Source organism: Branchiostoma lanceolatum, chromosome 16 (assembly GCF_035083965.1).
Source record: "Branchiostoma lanceolatum isolate klBraLanc5 chromosome 16, klBraLanc5.hap2, whole genome shotgun sequence".
In the NCBI taxonomy this organism is placed as follows: domain Eukaryota; kingdom Metazoa; phylum Chordata; class Leptocardii; order Amphioxiformes; family Branchiostomatidae; genus Branchiostoma; species Branchiostoma lanceolatum.
This window is the reverse complement of record NC_089737.1, coordinates 10,066,742-10,093,910: the sequence shown is the minus strand read 5'-3', so window position 1 is coordinate 10,093,910 and position 27,169 is coordinate 10,066,742. Positions and strand designations below refer to the sequence as shown.

The window sequence follows — 27,169 nt, the reverse complement described above, 5'->3', positions numbered from 1 at the left end:
ATTTACTTGTAGAAGGGACCATCCCAAATATAAGATGAGAAATAAAATAATTCTTTTGTTAATTTTGTGTCCCAAATGTACCAAAACAGTATCACAAACCTCTTAAACAATGAAGCCATCATTGTGTATTTCGCAATGTTTGATACAAATGTTGATACATGAACGGAGAAAAAAATGTTGCAAGCTTGTTGTATTCAGTTGCCGATGTTTTATGAACAAGTGGTCCCCTCAACGAAGCTATCTCAGTTCACAGAACAACATAATAGTTAAAACAGAACAAAATGAATTAAGTGTGAAGTCGTTAGAATAGTTTTGTCCTGGTGTTCAAATAAAATAGACCCAGGTAACTTTGGAAAATTGTGAACTGTACTTCCTAACAGATTGGACGGACGGTAAAGAAAGTTACGTCAGGAAATTTGAGCTTAAAAATACAGTTCGTCCATAATAAAGGCTGTGATGACACAAAATAGATATCTACTGCCATTCATTCAAATTCACTTGCCATTAAAGATAATTGTTTCCGGCTAAAAGATGTTGAGTAGAGATATGAAATACTGATATATTAGAAGGACTGCTTTCCTTTTGTCGGACAAGTATCATTGGGTCGGTAAACGGTTTCTTGTCTCAAATGGTAAATTGATTTATTCTAGTACCCAATGAACGTCCTTCATTCGGACGTGTGTAAAGGAAGCTTGTGAATACTTTATATACATTACTTATATTACACATTCATGATAGAGAATACTTCAAAACGAACTTGCATTGGATGTGCCTGCCCCACTATGGTTGTACCTGATAAGGCTAAAAGGTAGTCTGGTAAGGGTGCCATAACACGGACCTGGTATAGGAGTGTTTTTCCAGCCCAGTCCTACTATTTGCATTGGCCCTTTTCTAATAAGTCGTGATTCTCACCAGGTAAAATTCTCACCGAGGTGCTCCAGTATACATCGGCGGGTGGGTAACACTCCCACAACCGAGGAGATCGCGTGAAGCTCACGGTGGGATGATACGAGCTTAGATGTAAACATGTGTCAGACAGAGACTTGGCAGGGCGGGTGGAATACAGCCTCAGGGCAGCGTATTTGAGGGGAAGTCTGGACCAGAATAGAAACCAGAAGGAATGCCATTCTTAAAGTGGCAGAGATACTAGATCATGTCAGATCATGTCACAGCCCTCCCTCCCCGCGATTTTACGACTTTGACATATAAAACTGGATAGGCACGTGCATTGGCTCAATATCTATTCATTGAACGGGTCTAAATCTAATGTTGAAAGGGCATTGGCGCTGTGTTCCCGTGTATCAAACACAACTTAGGGTCTCCCCCTAGGCAGCTCACGTCTCCATGACGACGGACGACACCTGTTGTGCCCTGCTGGCGCCCCGCTGTGCCGCTTATGAGATGTCCCATGGCGGTTTGACCTTTGACCCTCCCTCAGAGCACCATCTTGAAATCTTGCAACCCTGTTGGGCAAGGAAAAAGCCGTATTAAAAATACTGTTTCTTTTGATACAAGTTTTGGGCATACATTTAACAACTATAAACACATCAACTTTTCTGTCTTGCATTCTATACGTAAAAACAGTTGCTCTTGTTTAACGACCTATCAACTTTCAAGTGAACCTTCAGTAGTTTAACGAGGGCAATGCCTCAGTGACACTCTTAATTGGATTGTAAATCATTCTACTTGGTTTTACTACTTCATCTCGCCATCGACAGTACCGATGTCATTAGAAATATAAACATTTCGCTGTGCAAATCTTCATATCAGAGTTAATCAAAAGATAACCATTATCTCAAACTTGAAACATTCTTATCACAAGACATAAAGTTGGTACAAGTAAGCACGAAGACCCTCCAACCAAGTCATAGAGAGCCAATATTAAACTTATTTAGATCTGATAATGAAAGCTCATCTGTGTTGGAAGTAATCATGATAATACATTGCTAAACTTTCTTCCAACACTAAGGTTGAGAGAATTGATACAGTTACATATAAGTTTCATCTTTGTTACATTCTTAGACCGTTCGCTCGCCTTAAACTTCCCATGATACTAGACATTTAGCTTGAATCATAGCACGCTTCAATAGATGATAAAGTCGCTGGGTGGATATATTACCAAAATACAGATGCGAATCATTTTTCCAATTGACCTGTTTTCATTTTCATTTAAAAAATATTTTTATCTTTTGGGTATCCATTGCTTTATAGGTCACAAATTGTAACATGATCAGATACTTTAGCATTTGTAGCGCATCAATTATTTCAATGGGGCTATTCTAATATTGTTTACCTAGGCTTTTAGCCCAAGAACCTTTTGATCCTAGGATTCTGGCTCAATACCAAATACAGCGATATAACAATGCTTCCCAGGTCAAAGAAGGACACCATACAGTGATAGATATATAAGTACATTCATTGATTTCGGGCCCCCTAAGGATTTATCCATTGATACTGCATCAAACGTATTTGTTAGCGGGTAGCATTGCCACTATCAATATCATATCTGTTTCATAGGGTTATAGTTTAAACAATGATACCTTCTATTTCTTTAAATGTTATAGGTGACATCCTGAAACGAAGCCATGAATTAGATAATTCATCCACCCACACAAAAGTAAATAACACAAAAGTCAAGACACTTTGGGAGAACGTAACTCTCACGACAATTGCAAGCTGGTGCTGTCTAAATCCATTAGAAAACAATGATATGTATCATTTTCATGAAAACAAACTTCGTAGAAACCTCTTGAAGATCATGTTTAATCTACTGAGACATTTTAAGAGGAGTTATAAAGATTTAAGTATGAATGGTTTAGCAAAACGTACCATTATGGTTGCTTCACAGTGGAACGGTTGTCCCTCGGTGTATCTTCGCTTCTCATTGTCTTGTCTCGTCGGGTGCATCCTCAGGTGTACGGAATTACAGGTAAGGTCCTGGTGGGGTCAATCAATACAAATCCCAAACGAGGACCTCCAATTCTTCTTTCCTTCGTTTTAATCTTTTATACAACATAGCAGCCAGTGCCAACACCAGCGTGAGTTGTTGGAGATTTCCAAACTTGTTCTTAATTATCCAACACGGTCGTGAAGGTGGTCTTTTGACCTTGCTCTCTTCAATCATTGAATTAAAGAGATGATTATTTAAAAGACAGGTATCAAGAAGTCAATGTTTGGCAACAAGTGGTATTGAGGTTGGTAGACTAGTTTGAACCGCGTCTAGATTTTTTAGAAGTCCTTCTGTTTGGAGAGGATAAGTCTGTAGGAGGATTGTCTTGTTTTCGTCTTATTCTCCTCTCTCTTGATTTTTGTCTTCTCCTTCTTCGTCTTCTTCTGTTCTTCTTACTTTCTTTACTTGTTGGTCTTTGGTGTCTTCTTCTTTCTTTTCTTTCCTCGGCGTCTTCTGCACTGCCTGATGCCGTACTGGTTTCGCTTTTCCTGCCGTTGTTGTCATCTACGTTGTCCACGGTCGTCTCTTCTCCAACCTCCCCCCTCCCTTGCCCCTCCCCCTCTGCATTCTCCTGCTCTTTGGCGACTTCTGCCAATGTCTGCTGGAAGATATTACACATGGTAATCTCAGCCTTAATGAACTCAGAGTTTGCCGACCTCGGTTTCTTTTTCAGAGCGCAGTTGCAGGAAGTTCTTATGGCGATAAAAGTAACATTGAGTTTCCCGTTCCACCGAACAATAGCAGGCACATTGGACCTCTTGGCCACACACGACGACGTCCAGTGAGTCTTATCGATGCCCCTACACCCATTCGATGTCTCGGATCCCTGACTTAGGTTACATCTTGTTTCTATGAAAAGCTGTTGTACATACTCCCCCGCATTCAAATCAGGAGTTCTAAACTCTTGCAGTACTTCCACTATGTGACCTTGGTAGTCACTCAGGGGTTCATTGAAGACCTTATATTCCTGGATCTCATCGCAGACGCTTACTTCTTGCCCTGCGTGTACTGTGCGTTTACTTCTTGCTAATGTTTTACTGAACTCGAGTCTCAAGTCTTGTCCATGAGAAGGATATGAAGTCGTTCGCCTGAACGATAGGTGAGGGGACATGAACAGAGGTGACGACATAAGGTCTGTGAAATTAAACATGTGCACGTTGACAAATTTCTGAGGTGACGACGGCCTGAAGATCTTAGATTCCACCAGATCGTCTTGCAAAAGTACGTTATCTCTCACGTGAGGAGAATAGTTTTCAAAGAGGTGTCGAAGACTGCCTCTTCTCTCGCGTATTTCAGTCCTTTTTCTCAAGTCGTCGAGGTTTCCGTCTAGAACTACTGCTGGGAGTGCGGAGCAGGAGGTGCAAATGAAGACGAGCACGATGTGTGGCACGATACACGATCTGATCAGACCCTGAAATACAAGGACAAAAATTATTAGCATGAAAGTCGTAACTATAACATGGACCGTAACAATAGCCTATTGGGTAGAGTGGTCGCTGTGTATTCAGGAGTTTACGTGTTCAAACCTTGGCCGGGTCATACCAAATGTTTTAATTAATAATTGCTTTAAACTTGTAAGAATAGACTCTAGAAAATGTCTAAGACTTGGAATATAATGCTCTAGCTGTACTAGACCCAACCAAACATTGACGTATATTATAATAGTCGTAACATATTCTGTCTGTCGTTTTAGACGAACTGGCAATACTTGTTTCGTCTTTCATTATCATAGGCTAAAATTGAGATAATGAAAAAGTATCATTCAAAATTTCCATACATGAAAACTTGAAGCCAACCTATCTACAATAACAGAAATGAAAATATCGATGCAATATTATGCAATTGCTGACTAATGCAATAACACAAGTCTTCTTCTTGTACCATTGTTACTTGTCGTACTGCCCTGGGCGGAGAAATCCCACTGGACCCCACACGTTGATACGTATATATGAACAAAACAACATCTGTAGACAGTATCGTATACGTATATTGTATGCGTATAGTATTTGCATAGTATACGTATAGTTACTATGAGTTAAGTAGAAGAGCCTTGTAAGATTAGTGGGCACTTAAAGTGTTAGCAAACATTACGCAATCTTGTCAGCCATGTTCAATAACGATTGACACCACCTGCAGACGACAGTTTGGCAACCTGCCAGTCAGCTGTCAATATTCATTAGCGTTTGTAAGGGGGTCCCTTTCTTACTGATACGGCATAAATAGAAAGGGTGCAGACATGTCGCTTTGCTTGTTACAAAGATAACGGTAACACTAAATATGCAAAAAATTGCGAGAATTGTGATATGGAATCCAAACAATGGTACCATATCAGTCCGCAAGCCAAAGTAAATGAAGATGCTACAGAAAATGTTGACACTCAACGTGTCTATTTTTATCCAGCCATTTTTCAAGTACAAATGAAAGGAAGTCTTCCTACACACTTCCCATTGGCTATGTGTTGACTAGACTGCCTTACGCCTTGAGAGTAAGCCTTGAAACTGAAGTCCTTGGCGTTCTTGTAGGAATATTGATACGTACGAATAGCCTTCATTAAAAATGTATGAGTGTGGCTCCAGTACCTGTCAGCTAACAGACATAGACACCATGGATATAACACTACGTCTCACGTCAGGACTCTAATCTAACGTTAACTTGAACGTAACGCGATACGGCCACATGCTGGGCTCTTACAATAGACAGGGCATGAATTCTTTATCACAGAAATGTCGAGGAGAAACCCCCCCCCCTACCTGTCAACTTTGTGGGAACTAGCGCGGAAATAATCTACAAACACAGCGCTACAAGTTGTTGTTACCTTTCTACCGCCCCTCCCTCTTTACCATACCATACCACACGACTTGCTCGCGTAGAGTCTTAACTACACGGACGAGTCTTTTACAGAGCTCGGCACGTTGTTTACTGAATGTTTGGCGTGCCACCTAATAAAATTTGTAACCTTCGCGTAAACAACAAACGGAGCCAAGGCCTGAGAAGACTGGCGACCTTCGAAATGTATACTATACGAAGAATGGAGATAGTCTAAAGAAGATAGTGACACAATACCTTCAACATAGTTCCCAGTGCACCAGAACACTTTCTTGAGAACACTCCTGTGGTGAGGTATGTGAAGACTGTGGTGTTTTCTCCCAATACTTGTAGAGAGAGAGAGCTCGCCACGTGTGCAGCCTACGGCTGGCTTACTCCCTCTGACTCAAAGAGTTCACCTCTACCGCCTTAATGACTACCTGTACGGTCGACCTGGTCTCTCATAATAACCACCTGAGAACAAAAGAAGGGCTCACGTCACTCTCTCTACCGGGCCGACGTTTATACAAATTAGGAGGTAATTCGTGCGGTGTTGGGTAGTCTATGTCATCGTTTTCTTTTGTATTATTAATGGGGCTCGACAAGGTTGATATACGACGACACGAGATGACTCATGTTCGGGTCGGGACCCCACCGAGACATCGTGGGCGAGTCTTCGGGAAGTATGACAGTTACTCCCGAAGAGACCTTATCAGACTATCCCCCCTCGGGGACTGGTCCGGTCGCAAATTATCTGGGTGTGTTTGTGGAAGAAGGGATGTTTAACCCCATCGTTATCCTAAGGATGTCAATTGAGCCATTAAAACATGTCATTATCGTACTTATGTAAGTGTTCAAGTACTATATATGTATATATATACGTCAGTCACATATTGTCAATGTAGACAACCTCAATAACTGTAGAGCGTTATCTTTAGTTGCTGTTCACCTTGTAGTGCCTAGTAGTACATGTGGTAGCAGGTTTCCTTGCTGTTTATGTAGCAGGGTATGTTTTTACAGGGAGGGATTGCTAGCCCTTCCCGTTTAACGTGCTCGAGGCACCTCCTTGAACACGGGACCCACATTGTACGTCCCTTCCGAAAACGGGTGCAGCCCCAACGATGTCCTCACCCCGGGACTTGCACCAGGGTCAACTAGTAACCAACTAATTGGAACCAGGAGACCATCTTTAGGTCTGTTATAACTTCTTTGAGTGTCAGTCAGAGAAAATGACAGACACATAAGATTAAAAGTTGTATCAGTACAGGTGTTTCGCCCACAACCGAGAGGTACCGGGTTCGAAACCACCGATATGCCCTGATGTTGTGCCCTTGGAAAAGGCACTTTACACGACTTTCCTCACTTCACTCAGGTGTAAATGAATACGTAGCTTCGGTTAGGGACGTCTCTTGGATAGCACGCTAAATGGAGCTCCCGTGTTTGAGGAGAGCCACACCTCGAGCACGTTAAAGAACCCACAGCACTTATCGAAAAGAGTAGGGGTCCTTCCCGGTGTGAGTGGTTCAAAACCTACAGTCCTATGGCCGCACATGGTGCAATTGTCGTATTGAGGTCACCTGAGTTAGCGCCGAATGGCAGCCGCTCCAGACCCTTGCGATCGGACCCCGCCAATTGTGCGCTCCTCGCAATTCAGCCCCTGGCTGCGAAGAGAGAGTAGTAGCCCTACCCAATAATATTTTTTAAGTGTGATGAAGCTATGCTCTCTTAAGGGAGGAATAAAGATGAAAAAGAAGAATGGATGAATGAACTTTTTGGTTGTCCCTTATATAATTTTCCCCATTAGTACCAAAAATAAGGATCCTGTCTATAGTGACCACCTGTCCACAAATACCAAATTTTAACGGTCCCCTGAGTGGTCTTCTTTGGCAATTCGGACTGTATAGCTATAGAGTGCATTGAAGTCCAAGTCTAGATATATCCTACCTGGATCAAAGCATGGAAGTCTTTTGTATTTCTCTATTCCAAAAATACGTCAAGAAAATGGGGGGACAGAATTGAAAACAGACGACATTTAGGACCAATTATTTTCAACCCCAAGCTATGCCTAGATCCAACCGAGACCAGTGGTATGTGCTTTACGTAATGTGCGAATGTCCAAATTCATGGTCCTTTCTGCCAAAAGTTGGCAAATGCCAATTGTCAGCGGCGATGGGATGTGACTCAGGTATGAGCCCCGGTTTGATGAATGACTTATCCTCACTAGACGCCCAAAGGTCGGATCCAGACGATTTGAGGTAATGGTCCGGTTGGCATCTGTGATAGATCAAGAGATAAGGTCCCCCTTGTTGAGACACAAGAGGTTGTTTATGGGGGGTTTTATTACAGTTTATGCAACGTAACGTTGCGATATGTGAGAGGTATGACATTCTCAACTTCGGGGTAATAATGGCACTTCGCTTAATGAAGGGCGTGGTTGCGCAGGTATAGCTAGAAACGGAAATTAAAACGTACATAGTCCTCTGGGATATAATATTCAGAAACCATTTGGTCATGCTATTGTTCCCTTTTCCTTAGTCTTAATATACCGATCACTCAAATATTAGTACGCGTATTTTGCTTATTTTTACCCCAAAATCATATTTCTTAACAGTTTCAACACAATTTTTACAGGACAAAAATTACATCTAAACATAGAACGCAAACTAAGTGGTCTACAATTATTGGAAGTCTACCGCTTCTAATAGATAAAAAGATTAAAAGGTAAGTCCTTTGTAGCCTTCTAGAAGCCCTTTGCTCTATACAAGAACCCACACATGATAATAAGACAGTGTTCTATCCTGGGTGGTCCAGATGTCGTGTTTAACTGTCTTGTATATCTGTGTCTTGCTGTGTTGTTCGCTCCCGTAAAATGTTACGAGTTAAACGTGTCTTTCATTAACACTCAAAATGTCGTCTTCAGATGCTACCTGCATTGTATTACTTGATGTGAGTCATCGTGACGTCATAATTCATAAAAGACCATTAAAATGCATGAAAATATAGATAGTATCACGATTCAATAATTTTTTTGTAAGATATGGTATATTTGATATATGGAAATAGGTCAATAGAATTTTCTACTTCCAGGTTATAAAAGATTAAATGGAATCCATGGTATAGGTTTCAATTTTGTTTTTAAATTCTATGCTATTTTCTTATACAGCTTTATTTCTAGGGTCCGTAAATCTGTACAAGATTCCCCTCAAAGTGGCACCATGTATTACTCTGTTGCAAGCCAAATGAAAAAAAAAGGATTTAAAGGTGTACGTAAACCATATGGGAAATCTTTATGTTTAAACGCAGTAAAATCATAAATACAACTCAATACTCAAATTATAAGTTTAGACTTTATCTCTTTTTTTTCCTATTCAGTATACATACAGCTATATATATATATATATATATATATATCGATGTAAATAAACGACTTCCTTTTCCTAATGGGGTGTAACTCTGCGTGTTCCCAGAACTGTGCCGTGCCATACTGGTACATTCCTGCCGAGCCGCCACCTTGACTCCAAAACAAGCCGTGGTTCCGCCTAGTTTACCTCCGTCCATCAACAACCCACCAACTGTAAACATGCCGAGAGGCCCTAGGCTGGAAAGTTGAAAAGTGTAGCTTTTTTTTCTTCCTTGTTTGTTCACCCCACTAGCTAGTATAAGACATCATTTTTATCGCAGCGGACCGAAACTAAGAAGGCTGGACTCCAAGCTAGCCTACTTGAACCTCGGCACACATTTTCACATGTGTCGAGTAAGGAAAAGAGTGTCTTTCCCAAGAACACTGCATTGGGGCCTGCTTGAGATTCAAACGAAGAATCTTTAAATTCTAAGACAACAACCCTAAACAAAAGGCTACCTTACCGCTTGTGTATCAAGTACCCGTATCCTTGAAATTGTTCAGGTACAGGTCCAGACCTAACCATCAAGTGTACCTGTACCTGAACAACCTGAAAAAATAGGTTAATCCCTTCTCAAATATGACATTGTAGCACTTGAAAATTTGAGAAAAGTATAAAAACGCTCGCTTTAGATAAAGGTATTAAAACTGCATACACAAAAGACAATAACACGTAAAAAAGGCAGTAAGATTATATCTAAGAAATGATGGAAGAAACTTGTTTAGGTAACGTTATCTGTATCGGAAAAAAATGTCAGGTACAGTATGCCAAGTGCGAAAAGATAAACCAGACAAAAAAAGTTATCGTATTACTGAAAACAGAGAAGCCATTGTTTAATAATGCTTGGCTCACATTTGTGCCAAAATAGGCCAAGATAAGTTTCCAAAACCAATTCCTTTTCCAATATCAAATATGTGTATGTAAAGTTCATATGGGTAGAATTTCAATGGATAGTAATTGAATTAAAGGTAACCTTTCATAAAAATTAATGAAATAACATTTCGATCATTTATCATTCTAATATTCCGTACTTTGACCACATAACCTTTATAACTCGTACGCACTTTATTACATACAGCCGATCTCTTTGTTTATTTATTCACATTAACATTCATTCAGCCGTAAGTAATTTATCAAAAAGTCACAAGCGCCATTGTTATCTTACAAAACCCATCATAACAAAAGAGATAACAAAGCCTGATTGATCATATTATAGCCAAACATTATACCAACTTTTTCCAATGTGCATGCCAACATATAAAAATGGCATTTAAAGAAAAAAAACAAGATATAGATCTGTCTCATAGACATAAAGGAAATTTGATTGAGGTTGCTAATGAGTTAAGATTAATGAATTTTCATTTCCCTTTATCGTGAAAAAGGTCTATTTATCAGATAGACGATTCAACATTTAATGCTAATTATATTCTCCATTAGTAGAACACGCATAGCTATAGTCATCTGAAATATCGATGAAATGTCTGTCGGACACTTATTAGCTTCGCCAGAAGGTTTTGTTTTCCAGAGCGCGTGTGCGTGCCTGCCTGTTTTTCTGTCTGTTTGTCTGTGTGTGTGTGTGTGTGTGTGTGTGTGTGTGTGTGTGTGTGTGTGTGTGTGTCTGTGTGTGTGTGTCTGCCCGCATGTCTGTGAACACGATACCTCGAAAAGCCCTAAATGGATTGTCTTGATATTTCGTATGTGGGTAGGTATTTGTGAGAAAAACGCATCTATGAAGACTAAGCAACATCATGAGTCATCAATGCCCGGCGCCTATGTCTGAAATCCTGAATAAGCACGCAGTTCCAACACAATCATACCCTGAATTGGTCTATTAACAATTAAATACGACATAAGCGCTGACCAGGGTAAATGCACTTCAGTGTAATCTATATATCTTTCTTATCTGCTGTGCAAAGGCACAAAAATAGTATACTTGATTTGGGGCAGGCTTCTGTCTTTCATTGACTCTTTTTATTATCTGTTTTAAAAGAATGTAGTACATTTTGCTGCGGTTTTCAAACACGGAATACCGAATGTTTACGTCTTTTTGTTGGAACTTAGAATAAGGCAGATCTGGATTATATCCAAACGTTGTGTATGCACATGTTCTGTCTTTTTTGGTGATTGTCTTACTGTTTGATCCAATACAGTGGATACGGGCAAAAAACAATACTTAGTTTCACGGGTGGGATCCAATAGTAGTGAATTAACTTTAGGCTTATGAAATATCTCATTGAGCATTTTATCAGTTTAGAAATGTGATAACTAAACAAAGTTTCCAAACTTGCTCTGGATTGAAATCAAAACTCTTTCTTGATTGAATTTTAAGACTCCTTAGCGACTAGTTTGAAGCAGGACTGGTGTACACGATTACACGTGACTGGACTGAGACCAGCTTCGTGCATCTGAAATCTTCCAGGAATGTTTGGAATGCTGAGACTCCGGGATTGCCCGTCCGCACGCTAGCGGTGCATGGAATTCACGAGGGATGACAACGAGCCGAGGCAGTCGGCAACATCAGAGGAGAGGGGGACCTCCGCATCACTACGGCAGCTGGACAGGCAAACTCTCGCGTGATTACACGGGAATTCACGAGGGATGACAACGAGTCGGGGCAGTCGGCAACATCAGAGGAGAGGGGGACCTCCGCATCACCACGGCAGCTGGACAGGCAAACTCTCGCGTGATTACACGTGACTCTCGGACATACCGTCACGTGATCGGCGATTTTTACAGCCAACATTACAGTCATTCATAGACATTGCATTTGGAGCTTTCTTTTAGTGTTATAGATCGCTACTTTTCTGAAGAATATCATTGACAAATGTTGGCCTTTAGAATGATATCAACAATACACACTGTATTCAGTAGTCTTTCAGAAACAGTACTGCCATATATATTTAACAAACATTCTTTCTAAGAAAACCTTTATGACACTAATTCCAGATAATCCATTATTTCGCAAAAGTAGGTATTTTGATCCGTAAATGATCTCTTTGATGTAGATACGTGATACGCCTGGCTACTATATTCCTAAGATCCAGACAAACCCTCTGGCAAAAGAGACGGCAAACAAAAACCAAACCATCATTATATTTGTCGTGTTGAATCAATCGAGGATTATGGTCTCAGCCATACAAAACCATCGTGTGATCCTAGATGATCTTCAACGATGATTAGATTCGTTCAAAAACAAGAAGAAAAGCACGATTTCTTAGTATCGTCTTGTTTTTGGAATTACAGTTCTGGCAAACGTGTGTGTCAGTATATAGAGAATAAGATCGGTTTATGCACAAATTTGCGGTGTAAGACCCATGCAGAGATAAACTGCTGCATTCCTTTAACTTAACTAGTCTTTAGAACGTTTAAAGACGTTTACAACTGCGGGAATTTTTCGTGACTTATAGGTCATCCAGCTAGCTCAACCGGAGTGCTGTCCGTTTGTGTGTGCTAACAAATGCTCCAAGCTATGGCTGATTGCAAATTGAAATAAGTAGAGATAAAAAGAAGACATAAAAACTCTTTAACAGGTCGAAAAGTCGCGGATTGTACCTGGCTCAGTTCCGTTCAGGTCTTATGGACAGGTGGATCCACCAGGTGACACCTGTGCATGCCTTAACCCTAGTCTGTCCACGGTGGGGTTAAGCCGCAGGCATTCGCATGTCCCCGTCTCTTAATTACTGGTAAACACATGGTATCACATGTACTGATGACTAACGTATGTCTGGTACGAACATGAGCAGTTTTGATGTACTCTTAAGTATGTTTCATTGCAAAAGAAGGGCAGTACATTTAAGACAAGATACGATCCTTCAAATAACTTGTTTACGTGGTGACATTAGTCGTAGTTCGTCGTACGATTTGGATGTAGGATTTTCAAGCAGATTGTGACAGAATATAGCATGAGAGTCCTCCTAGTTAGTTTAGCGGGGCTCCTATACGTCGGTCTGCCCTCACGTAAAGTAGCTAGGATGACACTCGGGCTAGACAAAACTGGCGACGACAAGGATTACAGACAGCATATTCCGTAACAATAATCCATGATATGCACGACTTTCCCAGAAATGCCATCAGTTTGCGATCGTATGATGATGCATATACATGTGACTTGGCCCTTAGTCCATACGAACAGGTTATAAGTTTTACAAAATAGCCCGAATGCGCAGGTCATAATGTGCCCAATACGCTCAAACAGAATTTTTAAAAAAAAATCGTAAACAAGCAATATTTTGAAATCATATGACCAACACAGCCTTTGTTATCTTTGGAGGTTCATAATTTCAGAGTAAGCTGCAGAGGAAAATAAAGCTACATTTTTGTGTGGCAACCAAGGGATAGAAGCTAAAACCAACCGCAGGAAACTGACACCCGGTGGTCCCTGGCAAAATAAAAGGCATTCCGGAAGAAAAGCTAATTGAATTTGAAAGTTATCCGTTTGAGTTTATCTCTTAACCACATACAATGCCATTTACCTAAGAGTGACTATATCTAGAGACCAAGTTAAGCGAAATAATAAGGACGTTAAAACAACGACGATGCATGATGTACAAAATAGATAACAAACCGGTATACGAGTCAAGTACTAAGTACACAGTACTATCTCGTAAAAGGAAAAGTAATACTTTGAAGTACCAGAATTATCAAAAAAGGATTGAGGTGTTCGGAAAGTCGATGTTTCCTAGAAATATACAAATTTCATAGAGTGGAACTTGTTGCCATTAAGTAGATTGGGGGCATACTCATTAGATAGCTTTAAACAATGCCTGCAGTTAGATGTGCAAAGGTTAGGTGTGACAGGTCGGAAATTCTTATTGTGCTAAAAATGCAACATCTAAGCCACTTGGCAGATGGCAAACTGTAGCCGTCTCCCGGTTAGCCCCGGAGTCAACTCTGTTTGCCTTGAAAAACGACTCGCTAAGTGGTCGGGTGGCACAAGGATAAATCATTGGAACCGTGCCATCGTTACGCCCTCTGGCGGTGCAGTTCGGACATTTTTGAAAATTTGATATGCAAGTAATGCAACTGTCAATGTAATCTTTGAGGAAGGTGGCACATGGAGGGTGGCTCGTGTTGACGCAACGGTTAAGGTGTTTGGTACAGAACCCAGAGGTCCTGGGTTCGAATCGCCTTGGTTGTGTCCTTGGGAAAGGCACTTTACACGACTTTCCTCACTCCATCCAGGTGTAAACATAGTTACCTGACTTCGGTTGGGGAGGTAGAACTAGAAGGTGGTGGACGTGGAAGGAGAGGGTTGGACTCCGCCTTCCAATACCGTGCCATAGACACTGTGGATAACAACCGACTACCCCTACGGCCTAAAATGGCTATGGGACCACCTTTTTAAACGTGGATATTTTTCTGATAATGACATTCTGGGCTACGACTTAACACTAAACATTTATGCGAGAATCTTTAAGCATTGCGAGACCCTACGAGCTAAGACTGAAATAGCACAACGGACAATATATGGCAAACCGCCAATGGTATAAAAACAACAACAAACTGCTCAGATTCCAGCCACTTCAGAGAAAATCCAGTCAGGCGTGTCCTTACATTGATTGACATGTAAATGTCACGGCTTTTTCAGACCAAGGGCTAATTATAGAGGCTGTCTTTGCTTGCTTTCCGCTGCTGGATCGGTCTAGTGTTCCTCTGACCTGCTTCTAACCCCGAAGCCTGTCTGAAGGAACGACACTGAATCGTTCTTGTAACAGAACACGACGGGGTGTTGTGGTTAATAGTGCATCTACAGAAACCCACCTGGGTCTCGTGTTAGTGGCATAGGACGCCAGGTGGTAGCCCAAATCCTTAAATCACACCCCAACAGCAAATATCTCATTTTAAGACCATCCCCTGTATAAGAATCGCATGGCGGGACGCCCACTTGAAATATCACATGTGTCGGCTTGCGATTATATAGATCCATCTTGCAACAAAAAAATGTACAACAAAATTGAAGAGAAGAGACTTCACAGATGATTCTAAAAGAAATGGCACTCTACAAATATACCAGCACAAGATACAAGGCAAATATACTTTTCCAAACATACCACACTACCCTAGTACCGACATATTTGCCGCTTAAGCATCTACTTTGTGGGATTTAGAATGCATTTCTAGAGAGATTACAGTAGAGACCTCCCCTGAGAACGAAGTGCCATCGAAAATTCGGTTTCGGTGCTCTTCTGCGATTGAAGAAATAGTAAAAAAAATCGTAGTCGCTAAAGATAAAAAACAAGTCACTTAAGAAACGACGTATAGCATCCGTTTAGAATACAATGACACCTACTAATCCAATATAGTAAGTTAAGCATTTTCCCCAAAACATATTGTTGCTTAACGTTGTGTTTTTGTGATCACAGTAAAGGTTATATTTATTGATTCCTAATACAAGAGCTAGAGAGAGAAAGAGGGAGAGACAGAAAAGAGAGAGAGATAAACAAATTCCTCAGACACCCCCCTATGAAGTCCAGGTGGAATGTCCCTTCAAGGAACGCCTTTGAATGCGAATGTGTAAGTGTGGAGTGGTTAAGGTGACGTACCGTCCGTGACCCATATCTACACCTTATCAATGGTCTTAAGGACACAAATAGTTCCTTTTTGTTGGTGAACAAACTTCTTTTAAGGCCACGGGAGATGTTTTCGTCCGTGGGGAAGATATCGAGTTTCTGTTTTTGTCGTTTTCTTTTTTCCAAGGTTTCTCGGAGACTTTTTTCTCACGCCTACCCCTCCTTTAAGAACTAAAGACTTTTCAAGTCACAACCGTCTGAGTCAGAAGACGAAACTTAGCGTCTATGTTGAAAGTTTCCTAATACAACTATTATATACAGAAGTATCTCAGTACTAAATAGTTATGCTTCAGTACTAAACATATCTACATTTAGAGCAGAACACTTTGACCCAAGTATGTACGAAAATATAGCATGTTGCCACTTGTAGCGCAACATATCATAGCTAAGCCTTTGCACACAAGAATCGATGGTAAACAAGACACTTTGAATGATATTATCTTAAAACTTTAAGATCGTCATTCTCACAGTTGAATGGAAAGCTTTCTACAAATCCCTGGCCATTATTTATCTAATATATACCACATCTCTTAGCAACGAAATAACGTCACAACTATTTGAAGTGACAATCTTTAAATCTTTCCCCCGAGGGCTAATTTTACGCAGACAATGTGTAACTAGTTCAAAGGATCACTTTTGAATAGGGTCAATTAACAAATCCTCTTATTGAACGTCCATGTAATTAGAAATGTGTCCCAAGAGGCAGGTAATGTTGTTCTTAATTACAGTGTTAAATGTCAGAAAACGGCCTTGTCATGCCATGTAAGTGGGGAGGGGGGCAGGTAGTCGGTCTCTCAGATGATGTTCATTAGAACCAAGAAGGTAGAACTTATTTCAAACTTTGAGCTTCAGTGATTTTTTCTAATCTCTAAAAGTGCCATCTTGAAATACTATGAACTATAGCTGACTGAAGTACGGTCTCTATCAGAATTAAAAACACCGGCATCATATGACCATAAAATACTACTACGTATCTGATAACATGGAAGTAGCTAGAACGACAACATCCAAATGTTTACCTAGAAGTATACGAATGCTTATAAATAGATCCATGACATAGTCAACTATAGTACGCCCTCTCTTTAGAAAGTGATATAAGTAGCAACAGTGTGTTTACGTTGTATCATGTTAGACGTATGTTGTGAAGAATTCGCCCCCCTCCCCCTTCTAGTATGACACCTGGCCCCACCTCTAGTTCTATTTTTAGCACATCTCAAGGACAAAACACAACACGGTGTCACTATAACACCTGCACTTGACTGAATGACAGCTTTCTGTCAACAAAAGAACAGCTTTGATGTTAAAAAACGACTTCATAAACACTCCAAAGTAATGTTTTCGCCCCGTACAAAGGATTCCCGAACAACTTTCTGTCACAGGTGGCTAGACACCGGGGTGTTGGCTGTCCTTGAGGATTATTTTTCTTCTTTTTTTTCAAAAATGCGCCATGTTTTTCCTCAGAATTTGCTCTACTTTTGGTCCAATGATTTCTTTGACAAATTTGTCATGCTATTCGGTTTGTTTTGAGAGAAAGAAACAGAGGCCAGCTTTCAATTAAAAACAGATTAACGTTGGGTAACATAAATTCGGGATTTTTCCGATAATGGTTGACTGAAATCAATCTAGCAGAACAATAAACCATCCTTTTTTTCTATTATTCTGTCAGTATCATTTACTATCTTTGCACTAATCATATATATGGTAGATTTTGTCTCTAGTCGTGCTGACACCATAATATTTCAACTTAAAACTACCGTCCGCCGCACGCACAATGACGGTGTTGTCGGACAGGGGTGCACATTAATTCGGGAGAGAAGATTCGTCTTGAATATCTTACCGCTAATCACATTTTATACAGCAGCTATTCGTTCCATCCTTGGTTTGAGGAGAGTGCTATGGATATAGACGTGTCCAAGTAAAAAAATACACGAAAAAACGGCCGCACCGCACACATCAGGCCTTTGCTAACATCCCGTTTGTTGAGTCGGTAGAACGTCACTCAAAGTCGATCCCCACCGTCATGGCAACGTGTACATTATTCATGGCAAGTTAGCTGGATGCCGTAGTAATGTTTATACTACTATGTCCACGTGTTCCTTGTTGTGTTAGGAGCAAACTTTGAGGAAAATATCGTCTTCAGTCCACTATCACACGCAACATTAAGACAAAAAAGTGTTCCTCACAAACCTTTTGTCGTCTGCTTGACGACATGATTCTGGGTAACAATATGGCGGCGGGAAAATACACGTGCCGTAGGTTGTAGCAACAAAGAGGAGTTTTGATGATTGATCACACTTAGAATCCAGTTGCAGGTTAGCAAAAGAGATTGTAATAAGTTGTCTTGTAAATAATTGTGTTTAGCAGGCAGGAGATGTGACATTTGTCTTATAAACCAGCGAACAACCGTGCAGTGTGAGTCTCCCACGAAGCCCCCAGACTCTGTCAATAAGGGACGGAGAGTTTTTGACGTCGCCAACTTCTAATGCATGGTTATCAAAGCTTTTCAGACAGTGTTCTGAATGCGTTAGTCTGTCAAGTTTGCATTTCTAGCGGTATTACTGATGTTGCATCTAGCACATATACCTAAATACCCCGTTTTCGAAAAATCCCGAATTTAAGTACCCCACGAATTTATGTTACCCAACGTTATAGTAAAGAAGGTACAAATAAGATATGTGTCAACTCTAGTGTTCCGGAAGACGTCAGTTAACCAGTTAGTCACTGAGTAAGAAAAGCTCGCGGTCTTTCAGTCTTTAGCTCAACATGAAAAAATTCCATTGATGGTCAATATTTTCTACGTAAAACCTGATCAATTCATAACAAGTTTCTCATGTTCGCAAATTTTGTTCTGTCGTTCAAATCTAACGCAAAGAATGATAGGTGGGAATTTGTATTATCTATGCGAAATCTTTTTCTGAAATTTTGTGTCAATTGTAATAATCCTTGTTACATATGTTGGTCTCGTACAAAGCTACATAAAAAGACCTGACTACAAATGTTGACATATTTTTCAATTATCATGAATTATGGAGATATAGATGAATAGACAAAGAAAAATGCCTCCAATTTTCTTGGGTGTGGAAACGTGTGTAACAAAAATGAAATGGCATTTCTAAAGATCTACATTCTTCGTCTACTTTGCTCCTTTATCTAGCAGTGAGTCATTCTCCAAACCGAGCGGTTCACGTTCAAATACAGGAAAATTTTGAAGAAAATAACAGAGCAGCCCACGTAATTATAAGACTGAGGGCTTTGATCAAAACGCCGTGACTCAGGAGTCGAGCCTCCCTCCTGAATACCTCCGCTCATGTGATTTGCCTGCTAAAACACAAAGGCGGAGGACATTTCAGAGATTCCACAAATGTTTCGAAGGTGTGAAGCAAGACTGCATGTTTCAGAATATTTTTGTTGTAGTGTAACCGTAGTTGAATAAAGAACAACAATGACAATGTAAAACATAAAAGAGAAAATCTTTTAAAGCAAGGTTTTGGTACGCTGAATTTTGTCAAATCCCTGGATTAAAATTCAGACCCAGATTTCTTTCAAAATTTACTAACTAGGGAGTTAGGCAAACTAAACAACTCTGAGTTAGACAAATTTCCATTTCTAGCTCTAGTTCACTCCTACGATCACATCCAATAAGAATATATAACTTTCTCGAGTTGTCAAAGTTCATAGTCGGCTAACGCGTACGTCGACTTTAAAAAATAACAGTAGATACCTGTACCCAACCACATATGATCTTGCTCACGACTAACTCCCAACCATGGTCTGAAACGGCCGGCAGGGTATGGCCGACTATGTGTGACAGGGGCTTAAGCAAGGAATAGCAGGTGCAAAATGAAGGGTCACATGTGGCAAATGTGGGGCCCGCTTTACGACCATTTACCGACTTTATACGGGTGTCAGGTGTTTCTGTGGGCACAAGCAAATTATACTTACTATACTAAAATGGGCATAACAGTGAAAATCTTCATCATTGACTATACATGCCTGTTTTTCGAGTCTTCGTGGTTAGACTAGCAATATCTATTCCTGTTTTGCTGATAAGCATAATGCATGATTTATTAAGATCAAATAAATAAACGTGTACACTCATGTATGCACACACACACAGATACACACACACAGATACGCACACACATACACACACACACACACACACACACACACACACACACACACACATACATGTACACATACACACGCACAAACGTGTGCGCGCGCGCATTTCTGCATATCTATATTGATAGATAATAAAATCCGAGGCAATATAATATTCCTGCCACATGTTGATTTTGTTAGCTGCATCCCAAAAAATATTTGAGGGAAGGGGTCGTTTCCTTCAACATTTTTCTGTCTAGCGGCTTTGCCTTCCAAGTGTATAACGTTACCAATGTATAATGTTTTATGTGTCGTCGGCACACATGCAGAAAATTACAGCTATATAGAAAACGTTGCAATCTTTCCTCCCAATATCCGTTCTGATGTTATCTCTGTCTACAAACTAGATAATTTATAACGTGTTTAAGGGAGGAAAGCGACATAGTACAGCGCTTGACCCAACAGCAGTTTTACTGTGGCAAATTTACGGTGTGAACGTGTTATAGTTTTAATGGTTACAAAGAATTTCTGCAAATAAGGTGAAAAGTCGTTATGCTATCTTTTGAGATCGCTGACTCTGATAAAAGGAAGGAAAAGTGATACGGTGCTTTTTAAAGAAATCATTGTTAACCTTGACCTTGAGGATTACCATTCTGCAACATAAAGACTAATTGCTGACCTTTGACTTACCCTATGACCTCAAACGCCACGGTATATAAAGTTTCTATTCAGGACGCTTCTTGGATATAAAGTGGGACATTTCCGAGTCCACTATACCAACAAGGACGCTAAACAAATAATAACATCTCAAACACTTCCAAACGTCGTGAAACGTCTTTAATACAGGACTTTCTTTCCTGAAATAACTCCGAGAAATTCTTAGCTTCATTGACTCATTATTTCCGACACTATATCAATACAAAAGATCAGGGTTTTGAATACAGTAACCTTGGTGTATAGAATGGCCGTGTTCCCATTAAATGCTCTGATAAGCACGGATAAACCAAGTGTCCTTGTAGCAACTTATTTGGACTTAAAAAGTCACCACGTGAGGCCACATGGGTCATGAACTGTCACTGTGCCGAGGACTCTATGAATGTTTTGTTGCAAGGGTAGACTAGGGAAGGGAAGAGACGTGGATCAACTAGAACAACAAAAAACTGTGGCAAGCGTGTACATTGCAATATATATATCTATATATAATTTGAATATCTGATAATAACAGGAAGATACAAAAACAATGCCATTGAATATATGATAGTAAAAAATTTGCATGTGTTTGTTCAAATTGTACAAACAAAATTTAAGCAAACATACGACTGGGATGGAAAGTTGCTTTTTTGCTGACGGCGTGGTCACATCCGTCGCAGGCAGTCGTGTAATTTTTCAAGCAGACTGTGTCAGGACCAACGACACGAATTTAAGACGACCTTTTCCGTAACAAGACAGCTGGATTGTGTACGACACATGTACAACTACCTCAAGAAAGCTTGCGATCGCACGACGATCGTACGACGGATGTGACCAGGCCCTAAGTAGGTCGTGTTTATTAGGTCAGGTCAGGCGTAATGTGATTAGAAGGGACATGTCTAAACAACACACTTCTAAACAGATTTGTTTTCTTTTCTGATATGAGCTCTTGTTTACGATATAGTCAGTAGGCATGGTGTCAATAACTCGAAAATCTACACCTCAAAAAAACACTTTCCAAAGGAACATTGAAGTTTCGTATATGAAAAACAGTTTGTCAAATATTTTTTGAAAAGTTACGAGGGGGGACCTTGTCGAAATATGCAACAAAAAACTAAAAGCACTTGATGACGATACTTGCAAAGGAATAAATCTTTTTATTGCAAACAATAGCAACTTCAAACATCTTTAAGAGTCAATTTAAAGACGCATTTTTGTCATTCTACATTTCTCAGCATTTTATCGTTTCGTTTATTATTTTCATAGAGATAAACAAACACGAATGGCATCGGCACAATTATCAAAATAAATATATACAACATTACGAAACTAATACAACATGCTATCCAAAACTACGAAACAGTAGCATAAGATCCAGTAACATTGTCATTTTTTTCTTCTTTTTTTTTACTTGTTTTGACCAAGTGTTTTAAGGAGGCGTGGCTTTGTCTTAACGTGTGTGGGCTGTGCAAACCTTACCCGTATTAAGTCCCTTTTTGAAGTGAGAGTGTTCCGTGTGTAACAAGAGGTTATATGTTCCACGCTCCGTATCCGTTCCGCCAGAACTCGCTTTGTTTATAACATGAGAGGCTTCAGGCTAACTGATTTAGGGGATGGCTTTGTGCTTTTGAGGGGATTTGTTGATGGATTATTGCGTTTCCAATTTGGCTCACGAAGGTATCTGGGGTATGAAAAAACGACTCGTGTAGCAAATCGCTCATGCGGGCGCGCCGCTTTGTAACTGAAATTGAAGTTATCCTTCAAATAAACAAAAATTATGAAAAAATGTAAAAATGTAAAAAGTACCCTAACCGTCTGTACGGTCTGTGGGGTTAAGTTGTGAAAATAAACGGTGGGAAAATAATGTTTAAGCGAGAAAAAAAATTATACCGAAATTACAAATATGTTCTAATCTTATGAATTTCTTGTTTTGCTAATATGCATTTTCCTGCCTATGCAACTTTGGACAAACTTCGGTTTCACTATCTTTTTCCTCACATGCCACTGCAATATTCAAATACCTGAGGACATACACCAAGACAAACAAACAAATACACAGCCCAAAAAACAATACCTCCGTTTTCACTGAGGTAACCATGCGAGATTCCTACAGTACAAATAAACACTTGACACTTGACCACAAAAGAAGTCTTATGCAAAATAAACTGAGCAACATATGTGTTGAAATATTCCAACTATGCCATATCGTAACAAATAGACGACAGTGGCTTGCATCGTACATTGAACAAAAGTCTTGCGCACAACACAACAATGATTTATTGAACATTTTGTTTTTTCCTCTATCAGGAACTGACAGATTTTGTGAAATATTTTATAGACTGTGAGCTAGAATAAGATTGAACATCTGTTACATCGGGTACTGTAGTTGCACCATTGTCACATAATATACAAACGACTGTCCGTAACTCAACTATGATATACATCTAAGTATAAAAGGGAGAATAAGCCACAGCTAGATGAATTGCCCTATGTGGTGTCGAATGGCCGAGTGACTAGTCTAACGGACACGAGATCCAGAGGCCCTGGGTTCGATTCCCGGCAAGACGTTGTTTCTTTGGGAAAGGCACTTTGTTCACTCCACCCAGGTGTGAAAATGGGTACCTGACTTTGGTCGGGGAGGTAAGAAGGTGTGGAAGGAGAGGGATGTGCTCCACTTTCCAATTCCGTGCGCATGCCCTAGACACAGTAGATTAACAACCCACTGCCCATACGGCCTCAAACATAGCCTATATCAGGCCCCATAGGTCGCTGCAAAGAAAATTGTAAATTGGCCGAATAGACCAATATAACATATCAGAGGAGTCAGCCGGACTGGAAGTACTGTTTGCGACCTCAGGTTCTATGGAGCATGGTAGAGACTAGCCTGTATTTGCACAAGCTCTCGGCCGGAGGTTACTGACCCCCCAGGCGGTTTCAGGACCGGCTGGCCACTAGGAGCGCGATTCGTCAGGCTAGATAGAGACTACCTCAAGAAGGCTATCAGACCTTCACCTTACAGACCCCATCCCCTCCTTTCCTTTCCTTCCCTTTTCGATCTATCGGTCGCTTTTTGGTTCAGGCGCGTTGGCACCTCGTCCTAATGCTGAGCTTAGACATAGGGGTCTCTGCAGACCTATCACAATGATGTAATGTAAACATGGCGAGGTACAGACGCCAAAGTGGCGCAGCACCCCTTCTGTCCTGGGACTATACCTGTCAAAAACGGCGGGCTTGACTACCGTAGGTTTGCTGAATCACCCGCGGTCACAGTTTTCTGACTCAGCGAATCGGTGTCGTGATGACAACAACATCGCTAGGCAAGAGCAGATTTCCAACCTAAAGAATGTAGCTGTATCACTAAACTGACGAACATTCTTTAAGTTGTTTGGTCTCTTAGATTTTGTTTTGTGGTGCTTCTTCGTTACTTAGTGATACAGCTACATTCCTTACGTTTTAAGCGAAGATGAGACTATCTTGTCCCGAATCTTGTTTTGTTGATGGAAACTTCATACGTTAGTGACAACCTTAAGAGGGTGTGTACAAAGAGTTCTCCTTATCTCTACGCGTTACGGAGCTGTCCGGGGCTTTGGTTAAGTGGGCCACTTTCACCAACATAAACAACGACAGCGCGACCCTCACTTCTTTCTGTCACACCAAGAGATAAACAAGGCTTGATCTAGAGCTAACACCTGTGCCCCCCTCCCCCATGCCCATCTCCTAGCATTATCCTAGAAGTTTTGAGTTCGATATTCCTGTACGTGCAGCACGTGTCATTTGGCCATGCTGGCATGATCCTCACATCGTCGGTGTGGGGACCAGTGAAACGCAGAGGCAAGTAGAACAGTCTCCTGGCTCCCGAGGATCGAACCTGGGCCCGCCAGTCCACAGTACATTATCAGGCATGGTACATGATTCCGCCACCCTACACACTTGACATATGCTAGTCTTCAGCAGACTGGTCTCGGTTCGGCTTATCATTTTGAACACACGCACGCAGCTATATATCTGTTCTCTACAAACTATAAAAGCTCTAAAACAACGTAAACCCCAACTTTTAAAGCCCAAAGAGATATTTGCAAAATATTTGGACAACTCTTTGTCATTTGTGAAAACAAGGACATAGCACATAGTGACCTTTGACTCGTGTTACATCCTTTCTTTTGAATAAAACTAACTTTTTAGTTTTTTTTGTTTGGATGCTTTCATTTCAAAAACGGGTCGCAATGATTCTGGAAGGAAAATATGAAGTTCTTCTTGGACGACTTGTAGAAGACGTTGACAATCCATTGGGAGATGTTTCTGTTGTAGTCTCCGTTGCCATGGTTTCATACATCATTAAATCTGTTCGCACCAATGAGCACACGTCCTGAGGGAGGCTGTCCGTCTGAGAACCTACCAATATGTAGATACGACAAGGGGTGGAGGGAGTTGACTACAAATTACCGAGAAGGGCAGAAATACTTGACAATAGTATAACGAATAGATATAACTTTAACTTTATTGCAAGTTCATGCCCGAAGGCTAATTGCAGACAAACAAGTACATGGAGATACATGGGAATCGCCATAGTCTACTGTGAAAGTTCTATGTTAACTAAGGTTGACTATGGTTGGGTTTGACTTCTTTTTTGAAGGCAGTGGAAAATGAAGAGACCCACGTTTTGTATCGTAAGTGGGTTGATGTTGAAAATACTTCTATGGCATATATTCGGATTCTAGTCCATTATAAAACCGGATGTGACGTCATAGTGTAAAAGTAACGCTACCACCAAGTTTGCTACAAACGGTCGTATGTTTATCTTGACCTTGAAGTTGACAGGCTCTTTTGGCAGTTTTATCTGCAAAGGAGTCAAGTTCACAATGATACTTAATCAAATATTGTCAGCCTGACTTTGAAGACTCCAAAACTAACAATATCACTACTAAACTAACAATATTTAATTAAACAAACACAATCCGGACGCTGAGTTTAGCCTCAGACCCCATATGTCATTACACAATACTGAATTAGCCAAGTAATTACACCTTATTATGAAGCAAACGCTTCGTCGCCCTCAAATACGCCTGCATTCCCAGGCTAACTAATTCCATCTGTCCACTTATTTTTGCTTCTCATAGATTGAGACCAGGTGGTTCAACGACCCTTTTAAGATATTTATTTTATTTCTTTTATTTCTTGAGATTTACCACCATTGGTGGAAGGATTGGCCTAACAGGTAATTACCACTTTTTTAAAGATGTAAATCCTGAGACCAGACTGTAAGGTTTGAACCACTCACACTGGGAAGGAACCCTACTCTTTTCAATAAGTGTGGTGCTTGCGGTGTGGCTCTCCTCGAACACGGAACCTCTGGGTTAACGCCACATTAAAAAGGACGTCCCTAACCGAAGCTGGGTACTCATTTTCACCTTGGTCGAGTAAAAAAATAGGTGTAACATGTATTTTCCAATGGTACAACACTAAGGCCTGCTAGCGATGCGAACCCAGAACCCCAAGAACGTTAACCCCAAGATCACCTTGCTATAGTCTATGATTTACCGATTTAAAAACGAGCTTTATTCGTAGCTCTAGAGACCTAACAAAACACTTCTCAAATCCAACGTAAGGCTTATGACGGCAAATTCCCCGATATGGGATTAACCAACGCTGTATGTTTATGAAACGCAACACGTATTCGCCCCCCTTGAAAGCAAATATACCAAAGCCAAACATTTAAAAGATTTGTAAGACACGTACTTCGGGAGTATCGCATGTCCTAAGTGCATTATAGTTTACGTATGTTATTGTCGGTTGGTCGCCGTTACGTATAACAGATCAAACAAACGTTTCAGATAAAAGATATGCAATCTAATCCGAGTTGATACTACTTAGGAGGATTAGGGAATAACTTGCAAATTGAAAACAATGTCCTATTGCTGATATAGAATTAGACCATTCACGTGCTTATTGGGTTAAAGTTCTGTAGTTTGTAGATTAAGAGGTATCTATGTAGCCTCCACCAGGCCTTCCTACGGGGGCACGGATACAATAATTGGCCATGAGAGTCAGTCCAAGGTAACGTTAACATTACGCGGCCAGTTAACTTCTTTGGTAGCCTGATTCCCCTGGCAAATCATTTTCCCACTTAGCCACCGTAGTCAGTCTGGTAGGGACTAATATCTATGAGTGATATTTACGTATTACGTAACTGTGGTGGGATGTCATTAGTCTTCGCCAGGCCTTTGATATGGGGATACTGTAATTCTTGTTTCTTCCACTGTATCTTTATCTGAACTGTTTTCACGGTCACCTAGGCCTCTGTACCGTGAACTTATCATCACCGTGGAAAAAAAACTTGTTGTTATTATTCATGATTCCTTCACACATTCCGTCTGTAAATCACTGGCTACCACCGACCACCGTGAAGTTAGAGTTTAGTGCAAATGGTATTGGGAAGCCGACATTCAAGGTCGACTTTGGGCCCCCTGGTATGTGACCTTGGTACTGCAGCAGAACTTCCGTTTTAGTATTTTTTTGACCTGGACGTGCTATGATCTTGATTCTTTGGTGACAGATAGCCTGTGACGTAATGAAGAATTGGTGTAGGTTTGGGCCCCCTAGCAGCTTGTTATGGAACTGCAGGGGCGTTATTGTGAAAATCTTCTAGGGAG

At 40.6% G+C, this 27,169-nt stretch overlaps 1 protein-coding gene across 2 annotated transcripts in view; it reads right to left on the bottom strand.

The window, feature by feature from the left end:
- Positions 1-1,197: 1,197 nt before the first annotated feature.
- LOC136421734 (brain-derived neurotrophic factor-like) overlaps positions 1,198-27,169 on the bottom strand; it is a 28,372-nt gene continuing 2,400 nt past the window's right edge. The window contains exons 2-4 of one of the 2 annotated variants that reach the window (XM_066409245.1): positions 6,014-6,229; positions 2,830-4,361; positions 1,198-1,463 (exon numbers count right to left, since the gene is read on the bottom strand). In XM_066409245.1, coding sequence (XP_066265342.1) covers positions 3,204-4,361; positions 6,014-6,022 — 1,167 coding nt within the window. In that variant the 5' untranslated portion in view covers positions 6,023-6,229 and the 3' untranslated portion in view covers positions 1,198-1,463; positions 2,830-3,203. The remainder of the gene's footprint in view (positions 1,464-2,829; positions 4,362-6,013; positions 6,230-27,169) is intronic. The other variant, XM_066409246.1, reaches the window with a different exon arrangement.